Source organism: Agaricus bisporus (genome assembly GCF_000300575.1).
Source record: "Agaricus bisporus var. bisporus H97 unplaced genomic scaffold AGABI2scaffold_1, whole genome shotgun sequence".
Taxonomy (NCBI): Eukaryota; Fungi; Basidiomycota; class Agaricomycetes; order Agaricales; family Agaricaceae; genus Agaricus; species Agaricus bisporus.
In genome coordinates this window covers 657,373-676,533 of record NW_006267344.1, presented here as the reverse complement: position 1 = coordinate 676,533, position 19,161 = coordinate 657,373, and the positions used below count along the sequence as shown (strand labels likewise).

Genomic DNA, 19,161 nt, shown 5'->3' with positions numbered 1-19,161 from the left:
TAATACACACACCCTGTCACTCTCTTACATTTTCGCTTGTATGATTTGGACCAGATTTGGACTAGATTCTCTTAAATGTTTGATTATGTAAACTGTTTTTATTTTAGGGATGATAGATATCAGTCTAAATATTGGACGGGTTATCCAGTCGCTCATAGTGGCCTTGTCTGTTTCTACCGTGGAGACGTTTTGATAGTGAGCTGAGATATCCTCCTCCTGTCGCATGCTCAACTTCACCATTCCGCAACATGCGGTAGGTTTCCCCTCTCCATACAACTTCACTACCCACAATAGCCACACACCAGATGGGGAAGGCTAAGAATTCTCTCAACGCCCAAGCTCCCAGGAATTGTCCCAGCCGATAGAATGGTAAGGGATGTCCAGCGAGTGACTCATACACATCCAGATCAACTGCGATCCAGAGAGGGTAGTGGATCAAAAGGACAAGCCACATGGGAATGCCCAAGAGCCGACGAATACTCCAACTTGCTAATAGAGACAGCACGATGCACTCTGTCAATGGTTCCAAGACAGTTGCAGTAAGGACCATGTGCTTCCTTACACGGATCCATCGCACTCGTCGCCAAATATAATCAGAAAGAGTCATGTTTCCAATGGCATTCTTTGCGACATCACACGAGAGCTCATGTCGTACGTCAAGTTCATGCCAAAGCGCACTGGCAATCATGTTGTCCTCCGCGAGGAACCGTCCGAAGGCACGCAGTCCATAATGATCGGCCGAGGAAGATAAAGTCGAAGTAGCTTCGGACGGTGGAGGCGGGTGAAGTTTCAAAGATCCGTCGAGTTTGTCAGCATCCGATCGCCGATAAAGATTCGATTTCCCTACAACGCAGGACTCCAATGCGAATGTATTGATGGCGATATACATCTTGGCATGATTGGTGTTGAGAAATGCCTCTTCAACTTGTGAGCCGAGTTGCGGCTCGTTGACAAATGCAAATGGAACGTGATGCACCATTGCAATTCTTTTCTTCTGAGCCTTCTTAGGTGACGGATTGATGAGGGCATCAACAGAACGTCCCAGAGTTCCCGGATCAGCCATCACGTTCGAATCGAGAACCCATAAAATATCATGGGCTGCTCTAGCATATGAACGAACGAGGTTGTTGACCTTTGGATTGACACCAACTATCTCTTCGCCTGCAATACAGGAAACTAATGAGTATGAGAGCAGGACTGAAAAGCGCTAGCGCCTCACCAATGATTATTTCTGCCTTGACATGAGGATACTTCGCTATCAACTCCCTGACAACAACTAAGGCCTGATCATTCTCATCCGCGACAGAGAAAATAATTTCATAGTTCGGGTATTCTTGGGTAAAAGTGCTCTCTAAATTTTCGTATAGGTTTGTATCCAGACCTTTCAAAGGTCGGAGTATAGATACCCCAGGTACCGTGTTCCGCGGCGCGCTCGCAAGTGGTGAACGGGGTCGTAGACGATAACGACGCCTCCTAAACGCATCAAAAGTCACAGTGTTGAGTTTCAGTGATGCGGGTATGACGGTCGTATGTCAGCTCTGTAATGGTTCGACTCACGCCGCAAGACAGCCTATAATTCCGATGGCCCATAACGTTGAATACCATATTACGCCCACCGTCGCAAGCACGAAAGAAGTGTTTATAGAAGAGTCATTGTCGTTTAGCATAAGTGGTATAATGGACAACGACGCGAGAGGTAGTCGAGGTATGAATTTGTCCCATTTGGTCACTGTTTTACTTATTGGTATATATTCTCACGCCACTACGCCTATTCTTTGCTAGTGCCATACGTTTGCTACGCAAGGTCCTTTAGCTTAGTGGTAAAGCATGTGACGTCTACAACGAGTTCGATAAAGCTGTCAATGCGGCCTTATCGATACTCGCTTGATGCCGCAAGACAATCGTTCGATTCGGTTAGGGATCATCTAAGTGAATGAAATTTCTATTTTTTGCAGGTGTACACGGCCATAGGCCCATAGTTGAAACCACCTTTTAGCCAGTTGCTTCCTATCATGTAATCACGCTCCCTGTGAAGTGAGAACATAAACAAATTTGTAACATGAATAGAGACTAGTCCTTATTATTATTAGTCATTAACATGGAGCTACCTCTGAGTAATCACATTCCCCGTAGAGGGAAGAAATGATCAGAACTTGTTATATCTCAATCTATATATCAAAAAAACTGGCCAGCCCCGATAAAAGTGGAGGTGACCCGTCTCTCAAGGTCAAAGAAGGAGACCGTTCCGCAGCCCTTCAAGTTTCCACATTGATTATGAGCAACTCAGGTTGTTTACAAGTGTGGACTATCAGCTGACCTCGTCAGGCTCTCCAAGAACATATAGCTAGCTTTACAAGTTCCTTGTCCAATATTCAGACTTCTGATAATCAAGGAGTCTGCAGTGAACGATGTGTTATCATATGATGAATCATACCAGTGGGTTCAAGCTGTGGTTGCGCTGTGAGCCTTAAAGCTCAAATCTCTTCCTCCCCTGGACGAGTGTCTATAATGGTCACCGGGCTTGGTAAGCCTGCTGACTATGAACTGACTCGACGTCCGGCGCTGCAAACGGAAGTTGTGCGACGCTATGTCCGCGAGGTATTTAAGTATGGCGGCCATTTCGCAAAAATAGAAAAACAAGTTATTCGTTTCTCCCTACCGAAATGTCTACCCATACTGCAATAGCCACGACCGCTAAAGGAGTTGTCCACACTCTGCAGGTGCCTACAGAGGAACCTCAAGAGGATGAGGTGTTGGTTAAGGTCGAATATTCGGCAGTGATCCCACCTGAAGTATACATGGTGGACAGCGGCAAGTATGTTGAGCAATATCCAGTCATTTTGGGATTCACCGTCTCTGGCACGGTGATGAAAGTTGGAAGCAATATCAAAGATCTGAAACCCACTGATCGGGTATGCTTATCTTGTACATAAGAGGTTTGTGAGTACTCAGCGCTTTCGGCATAGGTTACGACGTTCTCCTATGGACCCTCTCGCTATAAGGGGATCCAGCAATATGCAGTTCAGCCTAGGAGTGTATGCGCCAAGGCTTGTCGAGTCTTCACATTATTTGTGTCCCGACTGACGTGTTTTCAAAGATCCCTGGCAATTTGTCCTTCGATGCTGCCGCGACGATTCCGGACAATTTCGCCTGCGCATTCTATATATTGTTCAATCAACTCTCCCTCCCTATGCCACTGAGTCTCCCTACCTTGGAGACCCCCCCTCTCGCCAACTCTCCAATCTTGATCTACGGTGCCGGATCGACCGCTGGGCAGTATATGACTCGCCTCCTTTACCTTGCTCGCTATAAAAACATCATTGCCACGGCTTCCGCAAAACATCACGAATACCTCCGTAGTCTTGGGGCAACACATGTATTCGACTACCGCAGTTCAACTCTCATCGAAGACATCAATAACGTAGTCGGAGGGTCGAATAAACTGACCATGGTCGTTGATTGTATTTCCGCCACGACTACCATGAACAACATTGCAAAAGTCTTGAAACCAACGGGGACTGTGGCACTACTGATGCCCGTCAAAAAAGGGACGACGTTGAATGTAGACGAGGAGAGTGATCTGATCACGACTTTGCCGCTACCAGACCAGTTGAATCCGTTCGGAGAAAAAGCCAATGTCATTGGCGTTAGGACGTTTTTTTACCAAGAGGTGCGTTACAGACGTCCAAGACAGAAACGTAAAATTTCCTAAATTTTGATTGTAGGATACGGTATTGAAAGAGAGGCTACTCCCAGCCATTCTCCCAGAACTGCTGGAAAAGGGATTAATCGAGGCCCCGCGTTATCGTATTATGGACCAAGGAAGTCTTCAACAGAGAGCAGAGCAGGCGTTGGAGTTGCTCAGAACGAACCAACTGAGTGGGGAGAAAGTTATTGTTAAAGTTTCGGATTGAGTACAGTGCACTGATTAATATTTACTTATTTTGATGATGACAAACATGATGGCATGCACTCTTTACAAGGACCCGCGACGTCCATTTCTGTCTACAATCTTTGTCGCTCCCTTCTCTCCAAAATGTCTCGTCGCCCACATTCTCCAGAGTGCTCGCCACGGCCACAAAAGAAACAGAAACAGGATCGTCTGACCTCTGAAGATTACAAAAATGGTGTGTTTCTTGCTCCAATGGTCCGGTCTGGTGCTCGTAAGTAGTAAGCATATCACTCATTGAGTCGCCATCGGTTTATCAGTCTTTAGTACCGACCAGGCTTTTCGCTCTCAAGCATGGCGCAACCATGGTCTGGGGTCCGGAGATCGTTGATAAAGCTATTTTACATGCAAAACGCGAAGTAGATCGTACGCTCTTTCGCATTCTACTTCCAATGACAAGCAATAATTCGGTTCTCCAGCTGTGACCGGAGTCGTATCCTATAATGGTGTTTCTCGTGCCATCTGGACAACCCACCCTGTCGAAAAACCGCATCTCATTTATCAAATCGGTTCAGCCGATCCCGAATTAGCAGTACAAGCTGCTAGGACCGTGATGCAAGATGTTTCTGGCATCGACCTAAATTGCGGGTGCCCCAAACCCTTTTCCACTCATGCAGGAATGGGAGCTGCTCTTTTAACGAATCCAGACCTACTGTGTTCTATCCTTACGGCGCTGAGAAAGGCAATGCCAGAGCAAATTTCAGTGTCTGCCAAGATTAGGCTATTACCTTCCCAGGAAGACACGCTAAAGCTAGTAGAAAGGATATGTGGGACGGGTATCTGCGCATTGACTGTACATTGTCGGACGAGGAATATGAGGGATAAAGAGAGAGCGATGATCGAAAGGCTAAAGGAAATCGTGCAATTCGTGGAGGGTCTTGGCAAAGGGATTGCAGTTGTAGAGAACGGAGATTGTCAAGGATGGGAGGATGCCAAACGAGTGAGAGAGGTCACTGGTATATTCCTTTTTTCCTTTTGCGATGCAGGGTTTATAAATTTTGTTGATGCTTGTGCGCAGGGGCTCATTCAGTGATGATTGCTCGTGCAGGCGAGGCTAACCCGACATGTTTCTCGGATGAACCTCTGCTCGACTTGGATAAGACGCTGCTTCCATCATATCTCAGACTAGTATGTGTGTTGCACTCCAGGCTTGCAGTGGTTAACATTCTACCTCTCATCAGTCAAGATACCTCGACAATAATTGGAGCCTCACAAAGTTCTGCGTTACTCAGTTCAAAGGTGGCCGCGTCAACATAAAGAAAGCCGAATCGATAAAAACGCGACAAATGCTTGCACAAGCAAAGGGCTATGAAAGCACTACCGAACTCGTAGGGGAGTGGACAGGTGAAGATGAAATGAAACGGATCATTGAAACTATCGAGTCGAACCCACCGCGGTTGAGGAGGTTGCAAACTCTCGAGTGTGCATCTAACGAAGAACTCGGCATGCCATTATCGACGCCTGCGGCCATGGCTTCTGTCATTTTCCCATCCGTCGTTTCCTCGTGTGATGAGGACATCTCGTACACAACACCGCAGAATACACAGAATCCAGAGCCACCCAGTTCGTGTGCACCATTCCTTCCGAACAGTTTCCAATCCAAGGGCCCACTGCCAGCCAAATCGGACCCGGTCACACCAACACCTACTGTAGCCGTATGATAGATCGTAGTAAATATATTATATTCTTTCCCATTAATAAACGACGTAATTATACACTCGAACGGCGCTCCCTCCTTCACTGATAAGAACCAGAAGCACACTGATAGCAACTAGCTTCGTGGCTTAGCCGCCCTGATTTAATCCCTCATGCGGTGAAGAAACACTATTAGATTGAGCAGCATTCTTCGACTCAAGCGCGGCTAACTGATCCACTAGGTCATCCATAACATTTCTCTCTTTGATCTCCGGAGCAGGAGCGGATATATTCGGTCCTTGTGTGGTCGAAGCTGAGGCGGGCGAAGTGCGAGTAGGGACAAGCATAGTTCCTAACCCAGGAGCAATCTTATGCAGTGCATCACGTTTGCGTCTTTCGATCTCTTCAATCCTAGAACGCAAGAATGATTCTCTTCGAGCAGAATGAGCTGCTATCGTTGAACGACGAGAACTTTCGAGTGTGACGATATGTGGTTCAATTGTGAACGGATAGACGAACTACAATATTATGAATGTTACTGGTGGAGAACCATGTGCAGGCAAATAAGAGCGCACGTAAGGTGTTACTGATCCTGGGAGAGGATGTATGTCTTGTGGCAGTTCTACCTTGAGGGGTTGTTCAATCAGTACAAGTTCTTCGTGTCGAGGGTTTTCTGCATACAGGTGGCGGTACACGGAGGCTTGGAGATTTGATGAGTGGAATGTTCGCCGCAGCGGCATACTGTGCTGAGACTTTGTTACTGGGGTACCAATGGGAGGAGCGAAACGATTTACATTTATCTGACATCTAGGCTTTTGTGTTGATGTTGTTCGAGTGGGAAGGTGCGTAGATAATGATACAACGGCAAATACATACCAATAGATCTTCATCTTCCCCCGCTTCGAGAACATGGTATCAACATCAGGGCTCACAGTCTCTCTCATAGCAAACTCAGAACTCGTATCACAAGGAGCAGAAGCTGCAAGTTTTCAATTCACAGCTCCTAATAACGGCAGATTAGACTAAAATAAAAGATGGGGACGTCAACCCCTGGTTTTGATCAGATAGAAAGTCTACAAAGCATCGTTGACTTCCCGGCATCCAGCTCTTGGCAGAAACAGTGCGGAACACGATCATGACACCCCCGTGTTAATCAAATACCGGTTTTCAAAAGGGTATCGACATAAAACGCTTGATGCCACTTTGACGAAGGCGAGAGTCGCTGGCGAGGCTCGAGCGTTAATACGCTGTTTGAGGTGTGGTCTATAATACTATATGCCTGGTATTTCGCTGATTGTACGTCTACAGGGCTGGTGTTGTTGTCCCCACTGTCAGAATGGTAGATGCCACAGAAGGCGTGCTAGGCATTGAATGGATAGAGGGTAAGAGCGTAAGGAAACTTTTACCTGGAGGCGCGGAGGAAGAAGAGGATTCACTCAATAGCCAAGGAGATGATCTGATAGAAGAAGAGGATTTTGACCCACTAAAGGACTTTGGGGTTTCTGTAGGTACGTGTTCGAACACAAAGCGTCCCTTCCGCATCTTTCTAAACCTCGTAGATCAGTTGATGAAAAAAATCGGCACTGAAATTGCCAAAATGCATCTCGCTGATGTTATACATGGCGATCTTACAACGTCTAACATGATTCTCCGACGTTCGACCTCTGAGTTGGTCAGAGCAGCTCTGTGAACTTGCATATCATTCGCAAAGCTGAATTTCATCGCCAGGTTCTCATCGATTTTGGATTGTCCTATCAGTCTACCTTAATTGAAGACAAGGCTGTTGATTTATATGTTCTCGAGAGAGCATTCGCCTCTACGCACCCCGATTCGGAACCAATGTTCCGAACCGTGTTAAATGCATATCAAGATAGGTTAGGCAAAGAGTGGAACTCGATAAAGCGAAGACTAGACGATGGTATTTGCTGCCGTGATTTTTACCCAGCAATATGCTGATTCGTTGACAGTTAGATTGCGAGGGCGCAAACGAAGTATGGTGGGTTGAGACCTTGTTGGGCAATACAGTCAAAACATCGTGGTTATACACAATTTCGTCTAAGGTCTAGAAGGACACATTAGCGTGCAATTAATCTGGGACACCAGCACTCCTAAGGAAGTCCCCAAACCCATGCGATAGTCAATGAGCCAAGGTCTAGAGATACTCTTTCAGGTGGTGTGGTGATTGTTTCAGTGGTTCAAGCAGATTCTTCAAATTCGATGTCGACAAGTTCCTTTCCCTCGTCAACCATCTCTCCATTTTTACACCCGACAGCTCTGACAACACCCTTCCCACCAGCCCTCAACACCGTCTCAGTCTTCATACTCTCCAATACCACCACCGCCTGACCTTTCTCAACGGTGTCTCCTGCTTTCACTTTCACTTCTACAACCAAACTAGGCATGGGCGCACGAATACCTCGTTTAGCTGTTGCACTGAGCACGTCACCAGCTAGAGATAAGAGCCACTTAGGTGGAGGAAGAACAAGAGTGGTCTTTGTTCCGTTGCAAAAAATATGCAGACGTTCTGTCGTGTTAGGTGAATTGGACGCTGGAACTCCTGGGGGTGGCAGCTGGGAGACAATAGTTGTTCTTGAAAGCACAGAATCGATAGTGGAGCTTAGGCTCGTAGAAGAGGTAAGCTGAGCTGGTATTGATTTAAATGTTGTCGTTTCGCCGTTTGGCTTGACTACGCTGGCATCATAATAACCGCGTTGTGCCGAAGGTGAAATTCGGACGACGATTGCATCTTCTGAATTTTCGGTTTGGAAAGTAACCGATCGTTCATGAACATCACCTCCAAAGCGGCGGGAGGAAAGAGATTGCCATGGCGAGCCAAGTGATGGGTTCAAAGCGTTGGTTTGGTCGCGAAGCACTATATACAAAGCTGCTTGAACTAGAAGATCTGGCTTGGGCTCCTGTATCGCGGGGAATAATTCACTATAATGTTTCTGCCATTCGTTTCCATCAACTGCGCAATTAGAGAATGATGAAGCATACTCACTTTGATGAATCCCGTTTCAACTTCGGCGGCAATGAACGACTCATTGCCAGCCAGAGTCCTCAAGAATTCGACATTGGTAGACACGCCAACGACATGATACTCGTCCAGTGCTTTCCTGAGCAACCTCAAGGCCTCTGTACGATCTCTTCCATGAGCGATGACCTTGGCAATCATTGGGTCATAGAAAACGCCAATCTGTGCCCCTTGAGTGAACCCTTGCTCGATTCTCAGTGAGGGCGACACATCCACGGGTTCGTTGGCAGGTGAAGAAGCAGACAGGGCGGAAGAGGGTGCAATACTCTGGACGCGTGGAAACGGTGTGGCGAATGTGGCTGTTGGTTCTGGCGTGGATAAGTAAAGAAGAGATCCAGAGTCGGGAAGAAAGTCATTTCGGGGGTTCTCTGCATATATACGGGCTTCAAAGGCGTGTCCGACAAGAGGAATCTCAGCTTGATGGAGCCTGAGGGGATTACCCGCCGCTACTTCCAGTTGCCATTCAACAAGGTCGAGCCCAGTGACCATTTCAGTCACTGGATGCTCTACCTGGAGGCGGGTGTTCCTATAAAACTTCAGAACAAGTTTTTTGGTCCAAGAGGAACGCACATTTCCATGAAGAAGAATTGTTGTGTATCATTATCGAAGATGAACTCAACTGTACCTGCTCCGACATAATTGACAGCTTTAGCAGCTGCAGCGGCCTTTGAGCTTAAATCTGCACGCAACTCCGGACTAAGCCCAGGAGCTGGAGCCTGTTCTTCTTAGCCTCAGTCATGTCTTCTGACATCATGAAACGCACCTCTTCAATAATCTTTTGGTTACGCCTCTGCACAGAACAGTCCCGTTCCCACAAACTGACCACATCACCCATAGTATCAGCGAAAACTTGCACTTCAACGTGCCTCGGACGTTCAATGTATTTTTCAATGAGCACAGTGTCGTTACCAAATGCCTTCAGCGATTCTCTCTTTGCGGATGAAAGTGCTTCATTGAACGCTTCTTGGGTCGGGGTCGTCACTGTTCGCATACCTTTACCACCACCACCATGAATAGCTTTGATAAGTACAGGGAAGCCTGATACTGATTTAGTCTCAACGAGGGATTCACAGAAGCAATGTACTTACCAATTTCTCGTGCCTTCTCAAATAGAAAGTCTGGATCTTGGTTTTCTCCATGATATCCAGGGACGCATGGAACACCAGCACCTAAGAAGAGAGGTGAGCTGGATAGTCGAACGAAACGGACAGAAAGCATACTGGACATGATGTTCTTGGATTCACTCTTCGATCCCATGCTAACGATTGCACTCGCTGGCGGCCCAATAAAGACAATGCCCTCTGCAGCAAGCTTCTTGGAGAAGGTTGCATTCTCACTCAGGAAACCATATCTGAAATAAAGTAAGATTATCTGACTCTTTGGTACGGCGGGTATCATACCCTGGATGGACAGCCTGGGCGCCCCCGGTCAATATTGAAAGAAAATCACAAGAATAATGACCATACCTGCGCACCACTACGGTGACAGACCTCAATGATCCTGTCCATCCGTAACTGAGGTCCCTCGTAAATGTTGTTCATGAAAAACGAGGATTAATACCCACATAGCTCTCCGCAGACGGAGCGGGACCAATACAGTATGCCTCATCTGCCTGTACAAAAGTTAAACAGAGGAGCTTCATCATGGGAGACGCTTACGAGCTTGACGTGCAACGAATCCTTATCGACCTCACTATACACGGCCACCGTCTTGATGCCCAATTTCCTGGCACTCCGAATTACACGGCACGCGATTTCTCCACTATAGGATCCAGCTCAGTATATTATCGTATCCAATATTTGGTAGTATACCGATTTGCAATTAGGATCTTGTCGAAATGAGGCTTCCTCACGGTAGTTAAACCTGAATGGCAGCAGATAGTGGTAAGGGAATTATATCAACACCAACATTCGCATACTTACTGTGAGCTTCCGAAGCAAACCCTCGGTATGGGAGGTTCCTATTTAGCCCTGTAACCTGAACCTCTCCACCTCTTCTTTTGGATAGCAAGCTGCTGGTAGACTTCGACATTCCGATGTCACTGGCGTATGCGGTAAATGGCCGTGTAGTCGTACATATTTTTCCTCCGGAGGAATATGCGCGGTTCAATACATTTGGTAGACGTTGTGCAGCCGAGATGGTGTGCTTTGACAGTTTCATTACTACGTCTCGAATTTGAGATTGAGCTTGTGAAGGGATTACTGGGAGTAAAAAGTAGATTTCGGAAGGAACCTAACTTTTATGCGTCGGCTAACCGACATCATCAACGCGTGATCGTATACTTATGCTCAGATCCGGATCTTATTCCGCAAGCACAATAGTACTTCCAGGCTTCCAGCCACACTGGCAACAGCGACCTGCCCCTATCTTTGAATAATGCAAATCCGTTTCTGCTTCCCTCTCAAGCCTTTGAGTATGCATAAACATCCAGCTAACAAGTTTAATGCGGAGGTAAGATGATTATTTTATCGTTGTGACGGTGAGTGTCCTGTAAATGCGGAATCTCACGAGCCAGTACCAAACATAATGACGTCAAGCGTTTCTGCGAAACCTGACTCCTTGGTAGAAGCCGGATTTCCAAGGCAAGATTGACAATGATCATTGGCACCCCGAGAAATTTTAGGAAGATAACAAAGATGTGAGTAGCTTTGCGGAAATTTCTTATTACATGCACTCTCAGTGAATCTTCACAATGATCTTCTCTCCATGGACTTGGTTGGTCCTATGCAGTCCCAGTGCCTGCTCTGCCCTCTGCTGGAGATTGCCCTGGTCCAGTACACGGTAGGGCGTCGCTCCGATCAATCCTTTCTCTAGTAGATCTGGGAGAATGACAGGCATCAATTTCTCTTTCAATACAGGATCCTACAATTCTGTATTGAAAATCAATGTGAAAAGTTCAGCGTTTCGCGACGCACCGCTTGATAGAAGAATGTCCTAACTCCAATGATGTTGGTTTCCTTTTCGAATGGATTCAACTTAGCAGGCAGCGGCAAATCCAAAATCATATTTTTCCCCTCGTCTACATTCAATGAAATACCCTCTTTCACGGGCATCAGTAGTGCCACTGTTCCGGTAGGACTCAACACGTCTTTGATGTTGACCATAGTATTGATAGCAGAAATGCAATCAACAGCCACGGACAATTTATTGGGACCTCCAACAGCTCTGTTGAGATCTTCAATGAGAGTAGAACTTCGATAGTCGAATGCATGAGTTGCTCCAAGGGAGCGAAGATATTCATGGTGCATCGTAGAAGCGGTGACAATGATATTTTTATAGCGAGCGAGGTGAAGGAGACGAATCATATATTGACCTGCGGTCGCGCCGGCACCATAAATCAGAATCGGGGTGTCTGCCAGAGGAGGGTCTACTGAGGCAGGGAAACTGGAAGGCATGGGAAGGGAGAGTTGATTGAAAAGAGTGTAGAACGCACAGACAAAATTGTCTGGAATTGTCGCAGCCGCTTCAAGGGAAAGACTGTCTGGTATCTACAAAACTGGCTTGGTCTCCATATGAATCAGATATTTTTGCATGTACCTTACCTTTGCACAAACGCTACTACTTTGATTCACATATTGCTGCATTCCTTTATTGTGAGAGGGCCCATACGCATAAGTGGTCACCTGTAACCAAGTCAAACAAACACCTGGATTTCATTAGACCGTGAGCGTACCCGATCATTGGGCTTGAAATTCTCGACATTATTTCCGACTTTCATCACCGTGCCAGCGGTGGTAAACCCCAAAATATATGGATATGATTCGATGAACATCCCTCTGTCCACCATGTACACTTCAGGGGGAATAACTGCCGTGTATTCGACTTTTACCGAAATCTCGTCATCTTGGGGTTCTTCCGTGGGCACTTCGATAGTTTCAATGACGCCCTTGGAAGTCACGGCAATTGCAGCGTGCGCAGACATTTTTGACAAGATTGATAGTGGGACTGATAAAGGATGTCCTTTTCAATTGTGATACTTCATGTTTGATCCAATGACGGATTGATGACATACTAGTAGGAAGCGGGGCAGCCTAGAAAAGTGCATCGACCTTCAGGCGTTCATGATCACTGTCAGCGATTATGCATTCAGGAGTATGAATGGCGATTTCAAATTCTGAAGTGACATATTGATAGTACCTGAATAGTACTCTAGATTGTATGACAATCGTCCTGCATTTCACACTGGCACCTTAATGTGTATACAAGTAAGAATGGTATAAATTAGATTTAATATGCATTGCCTGCTTTTAACAACACCTATAGCGACCGAGGCCGAACCAGGTCATGCTGGTCGCGTACACTAGGTTATAAAATCGACTAGTAGAAGAAATTCAAGCGAAAACATCATGATCTACAGAAAGACGAAAACAACTCTGAAAACCCAGAACAAGATATGAACATTCACTTGCGCTTCTTGAGGTCGTCTTTTTTATCATCACTTGTGGTCTCCGACTTTTTCTCCGATGTGTCAGCCTTCTTAGCGGTCTGGAAGAGAGAAGACTTAGTTGATAGATACAATATGCAACCAAAAAGACATACCTGAGTAATGACGGGCTTCGCTGAAGCACCACCAAAGCCAAGGAATCCACTGAACATACCGAAGATAGTGAAGAGAGTAACAAGGAGAGCGACACCGGTTTCAGGTTGGGTCTTGAAGGCTTCAATGGGGTCCTCCTTAACATTTTCGACGAAGCTGAGAACCCTGTTGCGGATGAAACTGACGGGATCGTCCTTGAAGGAAACCTCATCATCATCATCTTCGTCATCTTTACCCTCGAGTTTCTCGATCACACTAGCGGCCAGCCTCTCAAGGGGCTTCTTGATGTCAAAGGTCTCTGCAGCTAGCTTCTTGGCATGCTCCAGGGAGTGACCGATGTACAAGTTGTCAAAGAGGATGTCCTCAGTCATAGTCCAGAGCTCAATACCAACGCCACCCTGGGATTGAATGAGTAAACGGAATGCGGGGTAAAACATTTTACGTACAATCTTGGGGAGACTCTTAACTGGAGTGGGGTCCTCGAAGTAGTTGGGGTTGGGAATCTTACGAGGAGCCCAAGGGCCCTTGTAATCAGGGTTGTCAATCAAGGGGGCGCTCCATCTTCCCTTGTAGTTGGGATTGTTCTTCATGGGGCTATCATAGTATCAGCATGATGTAGAGGTGACTTGCTGCAAACAACGTACCGCTCCCATGGACCACAACCAGGAGCATTGTCACACTTGGGATTAGGCATTGTAGGAGCGACCCAGTCACCATCTTCTTCATCGTCCCATTCGTCGGGTTTGGTGGCATCGGGGTCAGGGATGTGTGGGAGCTCATCATCAAGCCAGCCCTCGGGCTTCTCGGCTTCATCGTCTGGGATCCGACGAGGAGCATCTTCGTCCCAGTCATCGGGCTAGATTGAAATAAGTAAATACTAAGCACCAGAAGCGGGAGCCTCTACTTACTTTGGTAGCGTGGATATCAATAATCCTGTCATCCTCAACCCAGTCATCGGGTTTACTATCAGAGGGATCATCAATTTCCGTGGGCGGGTTGACGGGGGGTTGCATGTCTTCGAGAAGGTTTCCAGTCTTATCTAGCTCGCCGTTAAGGTAGATGTTGAAGGTATTGTTGGGGCTTAACAAGAAATTAATTCAAGTACCAAATATTTTATGAGAGTATACGTACTGCAGAACAAGAGTGTGGAGGTTGGTGTACTTCTCAACCAAGAAACGAGGATGTCCCGTATAGTGCTTCTCCTCAATTTCTTCTGTCATTGGGCTCTTGTGACGGACAATAAAGTGCACCTATTTATCAAAAGACGTTTAGAAGAACTGTCCACAACCTCAACCAATTTAGCATACCTTGGTGCCAGGACATGTCAAATCGGGACCAAACATGACGACCCAAGGGGTTTTATCATCAAAGTCCTGACCACTGCTCTGGAAGCCGTCTTCAAGCAACTTGATGTATCCACCACCGCAGCTACCACCTTTCTGGTAATTGACTTCGTACTGCACTACTAGAGGTTTCTGCTTGAAGTCAATGGGTTTCTTGAATGGAGCGGAAATCGCATGGTGGGAAGCCGGGGATTTGGCAACGAGGCCATGATCACCTTTGATGATGGATTTGGTGGCTTCCTCCACTTTCCACTTGCCGACGTAAGAGAATGTTTCCGAACCAGCATTGTTCTTCTTAGTTGCTTCTGAGGCTGTCCAGCGGTCTGCCCAGTCCTCAGTGAACTGTTCAAGGAAAGGTGCCTTGATTTCAGTGGGCTAGATGTGAGAGGGTGAATTAAATTCGGATACTATGTGATGACGTTGATGAAGGATGTACCGTGAAAGTGGGCAATTCCTTGAGAGATTCACAGCTGACCAAGGTGCCAGCGGTGGCAAGGACTGCGACAGAGATCGCTACGCTTCGCATGATTTACGAAGGACCGGACAGATAACTATGGAGAGTAGTAAAGGAGGGTGAAGTCTATTTCACGCGTGTGCCGTCCTATATATTCGGTTTGCCCAATGCACATACGTGGCACTCCCCGTAATCTCCCAGAGTCACGTGACTCATTTGACCAGCGTGTTTCCCTATTCTTCGCGTCTTTTTCGCCAACTATTCACGATAGCAGCGCAGAACAAGCATATACACAAAAAGACACGAAAATTACACGACAAAATCTACCCAAGTAGGTCAGCATGCCCAGAGGCTGAGAGTGCGAGCTGGAGATAATGACGTGTCAGCATCATTCTATGAACAAATATCATTCCCGGTCCCAGGGCCGCCCCTGGGTCCGGGTAATGTGAAAGGGTTACAAAACGACAGCTTACCACAAACTCATCATCCAAGTATTTAGAAACGGCAATTTGGTCTCCGAGACCCTTTCGCCTCCGTGTTTTGAGCACCAGGTCTCTCGCTAATGCTTGTCCGGATGCTGGTTCTAGCGGGCGTAGTTTGATGCTGGTGTCCATGGGATCACCTTGATCAAGGATTTTTGTCAGCCAAATTCTGTGAGAAATAAACTGAAGTTGAGGATAACGTGCCTGGGATAGCGGACCAGTGGTCAAATATTTGCAGGCAAAACGCTTGCCCTTGAGTTGCCGTCCTAAGATCCGTCTCAAATCCGTTCGCATCAATGACAGGAATCAGGGCCTTCACAGTATATAGCGGCGAACCAGCCTTCGGAATATCCTGTGTTACGTGTCCTCTACGTCTTGCAAGGACAGTATACACAGCGGAGATACAATCCGCGGGTGCTTGCACTTCAACGTAGTACACAGGCTCCATCAATTTTGGCGACGCCTGCCAAATCAGATCATTAACGTAAGTCATGAGATCATGGACTGTATAAAGGCTTCCCACCATAAGGAATGATGAATAGCAGACTCGCCGAGCCGTGGGCACTATTTGTCCTCCTCCTCGGAAAATTGCCTCTTGAGCTATATCAGCGTCGAGTAGCCTGAACTTCACGTTTCTCATGGCTACAAAATGATGAGAATCACTCGTTGGAGGCTGGATTCCCATTGTATGAGCCTTGTTCACTCACGTTCGTCACATAGAGGTCCCTCCCGTGCTCCCCACTGAAAGCCTTGCTTGATATGTTCTTTTATGGTTCCAAGCAGTTTCTTATCCACCTGTGACATCGTTGTCGGAAGCCTGCATATAAAATACGAGACGGTAAGCGTACCTGTGAAGGAAGTGTGTCGTCTAGGAGAACATTGGGCCCATTGTCGTAGGGACCAAATGCCCATATTGATCGAGAGGCAAGAAGATCCCATTGATACTTTTCCTCAAAAAATTTGCCCCTATCCTTCGCTGTCATCTTCATCGTGACTCGTCCACGTTCAATATCTTCCGCAATACCACGTTCGAGGGGCTCAGCGATCATGGTGATTTTGTTCCTTCCAAGGAATTAGGGGGTCATGCGGAAGATCAAACGCGTCGGACGCACTTTTTATTCGGGGTGTCGGCATAGCATTTCAATGCGCTCGTCTCCAATACCGTCTCACAAAACTTGGTCACTGGATCCGACACTTTAATCTCGATCTCCGAAAACAACCTTCGCAGATCATGCATCACACAGTCCAGATACAATTCTCCCGTCCCAATCATCACATGCTCTCCACTTTCTTCCACCTTTGTTGAAATCAAAGGATAGGACTTGTTGATGCTTCTCAGGCCAGCAAGCATTTTTGGCAACTCCGACGGTGCTATGGGCTCAATGGCAACTTTGAGTACCGACTCCGTCATGTGTTTCATCGGTCGGAATATGTATAAATCATCATCAATGGACGTTGAAGCAATAGTTGCAGTCTTGGAGATTGAGGCATCAACTCCACCGATGAGTATGAGATTCCCTGCAGCAACCTCTTCCGCAGGAATGAAGTACCTATATAATGAATCAACATCACTTAGGGAAGGGAAACAAGTGTACGAGCAAACTCACCGCGCTTCACTTATCCATAGATCCTCAACCGTGGCTTTCATCATGTCTTCCTCATCTTCTGGCGAATATTCCTCTCCCAATACCTTGATTTCCGCACCTTTTCTCAAGGTCCCACTTATCACACGACCAAAAGCCCTAAAAGATTGTGCGTCGGTTGTGTGATACAATTTGGTGATATGCACCATGACGGGACCCTCGGGATCGCATGACTTCATGGAAACCGCGAGTTCGGAAGTTTGAGGACCAGTATAGATACCCTCAACCTATCGTATATGATGAATCCCTATCCGACGAATAGAGAAGGGAATGAAGGCCCACCTTGTTCGCCGCATTTTCAACGGGTGAAGGAATATGTTCCACAATCACGTCTACCAAACCCGTTGAATTTCCAAAAAATTGATCCAAGACGACCTTGAGCAACGGCCGAACATCCATTTTATATATCACAGGCTTCAGGGTGATTCCAAGAGAGGCCAAAGTCTCTCGCAATGCATCGGTATCTTCACTTAGCACGTTGCTGTAGATTTTGTATAGAGGATTTAGAATAAAATGGATAAAGGTACGGTTTTGTTCGGGATCAGATTGTTTACGCGTAAAGCGTCGCGACTCTTCGTCGAAGTAGATATCACCCCAAAGGCGGGCGGCGAAGGCATTGACGTCTAGTTTGCCTGAATAATACATCTGTTAGCTTATTCCAACATGCACCAGTGATGTAGATGTACCATATGTGTCTGCATATAACTTCGCGAAGGAGCGCAAAGTGAAGCAGTAATTCATATCCGTACTCGCAAATGCAACATTTCCGTTCTCTGGGCTCAGACGAAGCTCTGGATCTGGGTCAATGTTGCTTTTATACAAAAGAAACTACCGTCAATAAAAGTCATGATATAGACACAGTGAGAGCGGCACCTGATGAAAGTATTAATCTCTTCGATAGTGTGTTTTATCTTATAATAGGCATCAGCGGGTTTGATTCGCAGCTCAAGGATGAGTCTGTCAATTTTGTTCACGACAAGTGTAATTTTGAGATTTTCTTGCAAAGCATGCCGAATGATATACTCCGCACCGACCATGAGCTATGGTATGAATAAGCACTCCGATTTGACGCAGAGAAGAGATATTTCTCACTCCTTCCACGACGTCAACGACAAGTAAAATACCATCCGCAAGTCGTATAGCTGCGGCAACTTCGTCAAGAAAGTTGACATGTCCAGGCGTGTCGATTAGGTGGAGGAGATGGGATTTTCCAGATGTGGTCTGGAGAACGAGCGACATGGGGGATGATTTTATGGAGATTTCACGTTCTCGCGAGAGAACATGAGTGTCGGTATACCGGGTCTGCATGGACGGTCAATCATTACAATATGAACGACACCATACGCGAACATACCGGTTTATCCGCATCCCATATTAGCTTATGCGTCTCAAAGACCAACATATCCATAAGCGCGGTCTTTCCATGATGCAGATGTCCTACAACGGCGACATTACGAATCATCTCAGGGAACGCTGTCATATTCAACAAGAACCTGGTTCAAGTTAAGTTCTTACACCCCAACAGCAGAATACAGGACAAACCCTTTGTCAAAACGCGTTTCTGGCATATCCTTCTCTTCCACAGTCCATCTGCGTATTTTGATGGGTGCAACAATTGGTTCGGAAAGTGGTTGGGCGTCTTCTTCCTGCACAAGAGTCTCCACGTCTGCTCCATACAACTCTCCTGCAGTCGGATAGTATTGTTTGTCTTCATGGAGGACGACAGCCTTGTGTCTTGGCTCATCTACAAAGTTTCGAGGCATGAGTTAAGAGCATTGACCGCAACACGAAACGTTTGAACGCACCGTCGACCTCCATAAGAGCCATTTCGTTTTCTGGCTCCTGCATAGGTTCATCATCGAATCCCTCCAGCGGTGCAGGAGCTCCGGAAGGCTGGGGAGCATATTGGCCCTGATTCAACTCTTCGTCTTCCGCGTCGGAATCCAGGTCAGCTCCAATGTAGTTTCCAAACTCATCGTAATCTTCTAACGAAGCCATATTAAGTCGAGTAGGGACGTGAGAGGTCGGAGAATTTGCTTTTCGAGTAAGTAGAACGGTAGGAGGGGAATATTTTGAATTGTTGG

The 19,161-nt window shown here is 46.6% G+C and overlaps 6 protein-coding genes and 1 pseudogene across 7 annotated transcripts; 3 read left to right on the top strand and 4 right to left on the bottom strand.

Moving 5' to 3' along the window:
• Nucleotides 1-124: 124 nt before the first annotated feature.
• AGABI2DRAFT_61534 (hypothetical protein) lies at nucleotides 125-1,667 on the bottom strand (the record flags this gene model as incomplete). The annotated part of the gene is made up of 3 exons (XM_006453929.1): nucleotides 125-1,161; nucleotides 1,220-1,473; nucleotides 1,558-1,667. 3 exons carry the CDS (start codon nucleotides 1,665-1,667, stop codon nucleotides 125-127), a joined length of 1,401 nt encoding a protein of 466 aa, XP_006453992.1.
• Nucleotides 1,668-1,803: 136 nt separating this feature from the next.
• On the top strand, nucleotides 1,804-1,924 carry AGABI2DRAFT_t12 (annotated as a pseudogene). Its single transcript has one exon. The product of its transcript is annotated as a tRNA-OTHER (tRNA).
• A 561-nt stretch (nucleotides 1,925-2,485) lies between these two features.
• AGABI2DRAFT_196626 (hypothetical protein) lies at nucleotides 2,486-3,914 on the top strand (the record flags this gene model as incomplete). The annotated part of the gene is made up of 4 exons (XM_006453928.1): nucleotides 2,486-2,912; nucleotides 2,967-3,056; nucleotides 3,098-3,670; nucleotides 3,726-3,914. Exons 1-4 carry the CDS (start codon nucleotides 2,664-2,666, stop codon nucleotides 3,912-3,914), a joined length of 1,101 nt encoding a protein of 366 aa, XP_006453991.1. The 5' UTR covers nucleotides 2,486-2,663.
• Nucleotides 3,915-4,029: 115 nt separating this feature from the next.
• AGABI2DRAFT_189317 (hypothetical protein) lies at nucleotides 4,030-6,417 on the top strand. The gene is made up of 8 exons (XM_006453927.1): nucleotides 4,030-4,163; nucleotides 4,217-4,315; nucleotides 4,369-4,905; nucleotides 4,968-5,077; nucleotides 5,131-6,102; nucleotides 6,160-6,210; nucleotides 6,266-6,330; nucleotides 6,379-6,417. Exons 1-5 carry the CDS (start codon nucleotides 4,037-4,039, stop codon nucleotides 5,608-5,610), a joined length of 1,353 nt encoding a protein of 450 aa, XP_006453990.1. The 5' UTR covers nucleotides 4,030-4,036; the 3' UTR covers nucleotides 5,611-6,102; nucleotides 6,160-6,210; nucleotides 6,266-6,330; nucleotides 6,379-6,417.
• A 1,041-nt stretch (nucleotides 6,418-7,458) lies between these two features.
• Nucleotides 7,459-10,805, bottom strand: AGABI2DRAFT_213547 (hypothetical protein). Its single transcript, XM_006453926.1, has 12 exons — nucleotides 10,541-10,805; nucleotides 10,430-10,481; nucleotides 10,277-10,379; nucleotides 10,183-10,230; nucleotides 10,085-10,132; nucleotides 10,019-10,032; nucleotides 9,839-9,969; nucleotides 9,707-9,787; nucleotides 9,382-9,656; nucleotides 9,189-9,334; nucleotides 8,586-9,144; nucleotides 7,459-8,532 (listed from the first exon to the last, which is right to left on the bottom strand). The coding sequence occupies exons 1-12, from the start codon at nucleotides 10,776-10,778 to the stop codon at nucleotides 7,780-7,782; spliced, it is 2,448 nt and encodes an 815-aa protein (XP_006453989.1). The 5' UTR covers nucleotides 10,779-10,805; the 3' UTR covers nucleotides 7,459-7,779.
• A 329-nt stretch (nucleotides 10,806-11,134) lies between these two features.
• Nucleotides 11,135-12,540, bottom strand: AGABI2DRAFT_196615 (hypothetical protein; the record flags this gene model as incomplete). The annotated part of the gene is made up of 4 exons (XM_006453925.1): nucleotides 11,135-11,480; nucleotides 11,534-12,106; nucleotides 12,161-12,241; nucleotides 12,292-12,540. The coding sequence occupies 4 exons, from the start codon at nucleotides 12,538-12,540 to the stop codon at nucleotides 11,295-11,297; spliced, it is 1,089 nt and encodes a 362-aa protein (XP_006453988.1). The 3' UTR covers nucleotides 11,135-11,294.
• Nucleotides 12,541-12,818: 278 nt separating this feature from the next.
• Nucleotides 12,819-19,159, bottom strand: AGABI2DRAFT_181983 (hypothetical protein). The gene is made up of 21 exons (XM_006453924.1): nucleotides 18,883-19,159; nucleotides 18,620-18,821; nucleotides 18,432-18,570; nucleotides 18,170-18,379; nucleotides 17,951-18,117; nucleotides 17,764-17,888; nucleotides 17,360-17,709; nucleotides 17,042-17,304; nucleotides 16,547-16,984; nucleotides 16,283-16,496; nucleotides 16,142-16,229; nucleotides 15,958-16,076; nucleotides 15,639-15,897; nucleotides 15,426-15,574; nucleotides 14,463-14,873; nucleotides 14,287-14,405; nucleotides 14,064-14,235; nucleotides 13,800-14,011; nucleotides 13,602-13,749; nucleotides 13,158-13,553; nucleotides 12,819-13,103 (listed from the first exon to the last, which is right to left on the bottom strand). The coding sequence occupies exons 1-21, from the start codon at nucleotides 19,073-19,075 to the stop codon at nucleotides 13,020-13,022; spliced, it is 4,458 nt and encodes a 1,485-aa protein (XP_006453987.1). The 5' UTR covers nucleotides 19,076-19,159; the 3' UTR covers nucleotides 12,819-13,019.
• Between the last annotated feature and the right edge of the window lie 2 nt (nucleotides 19,160-19,161).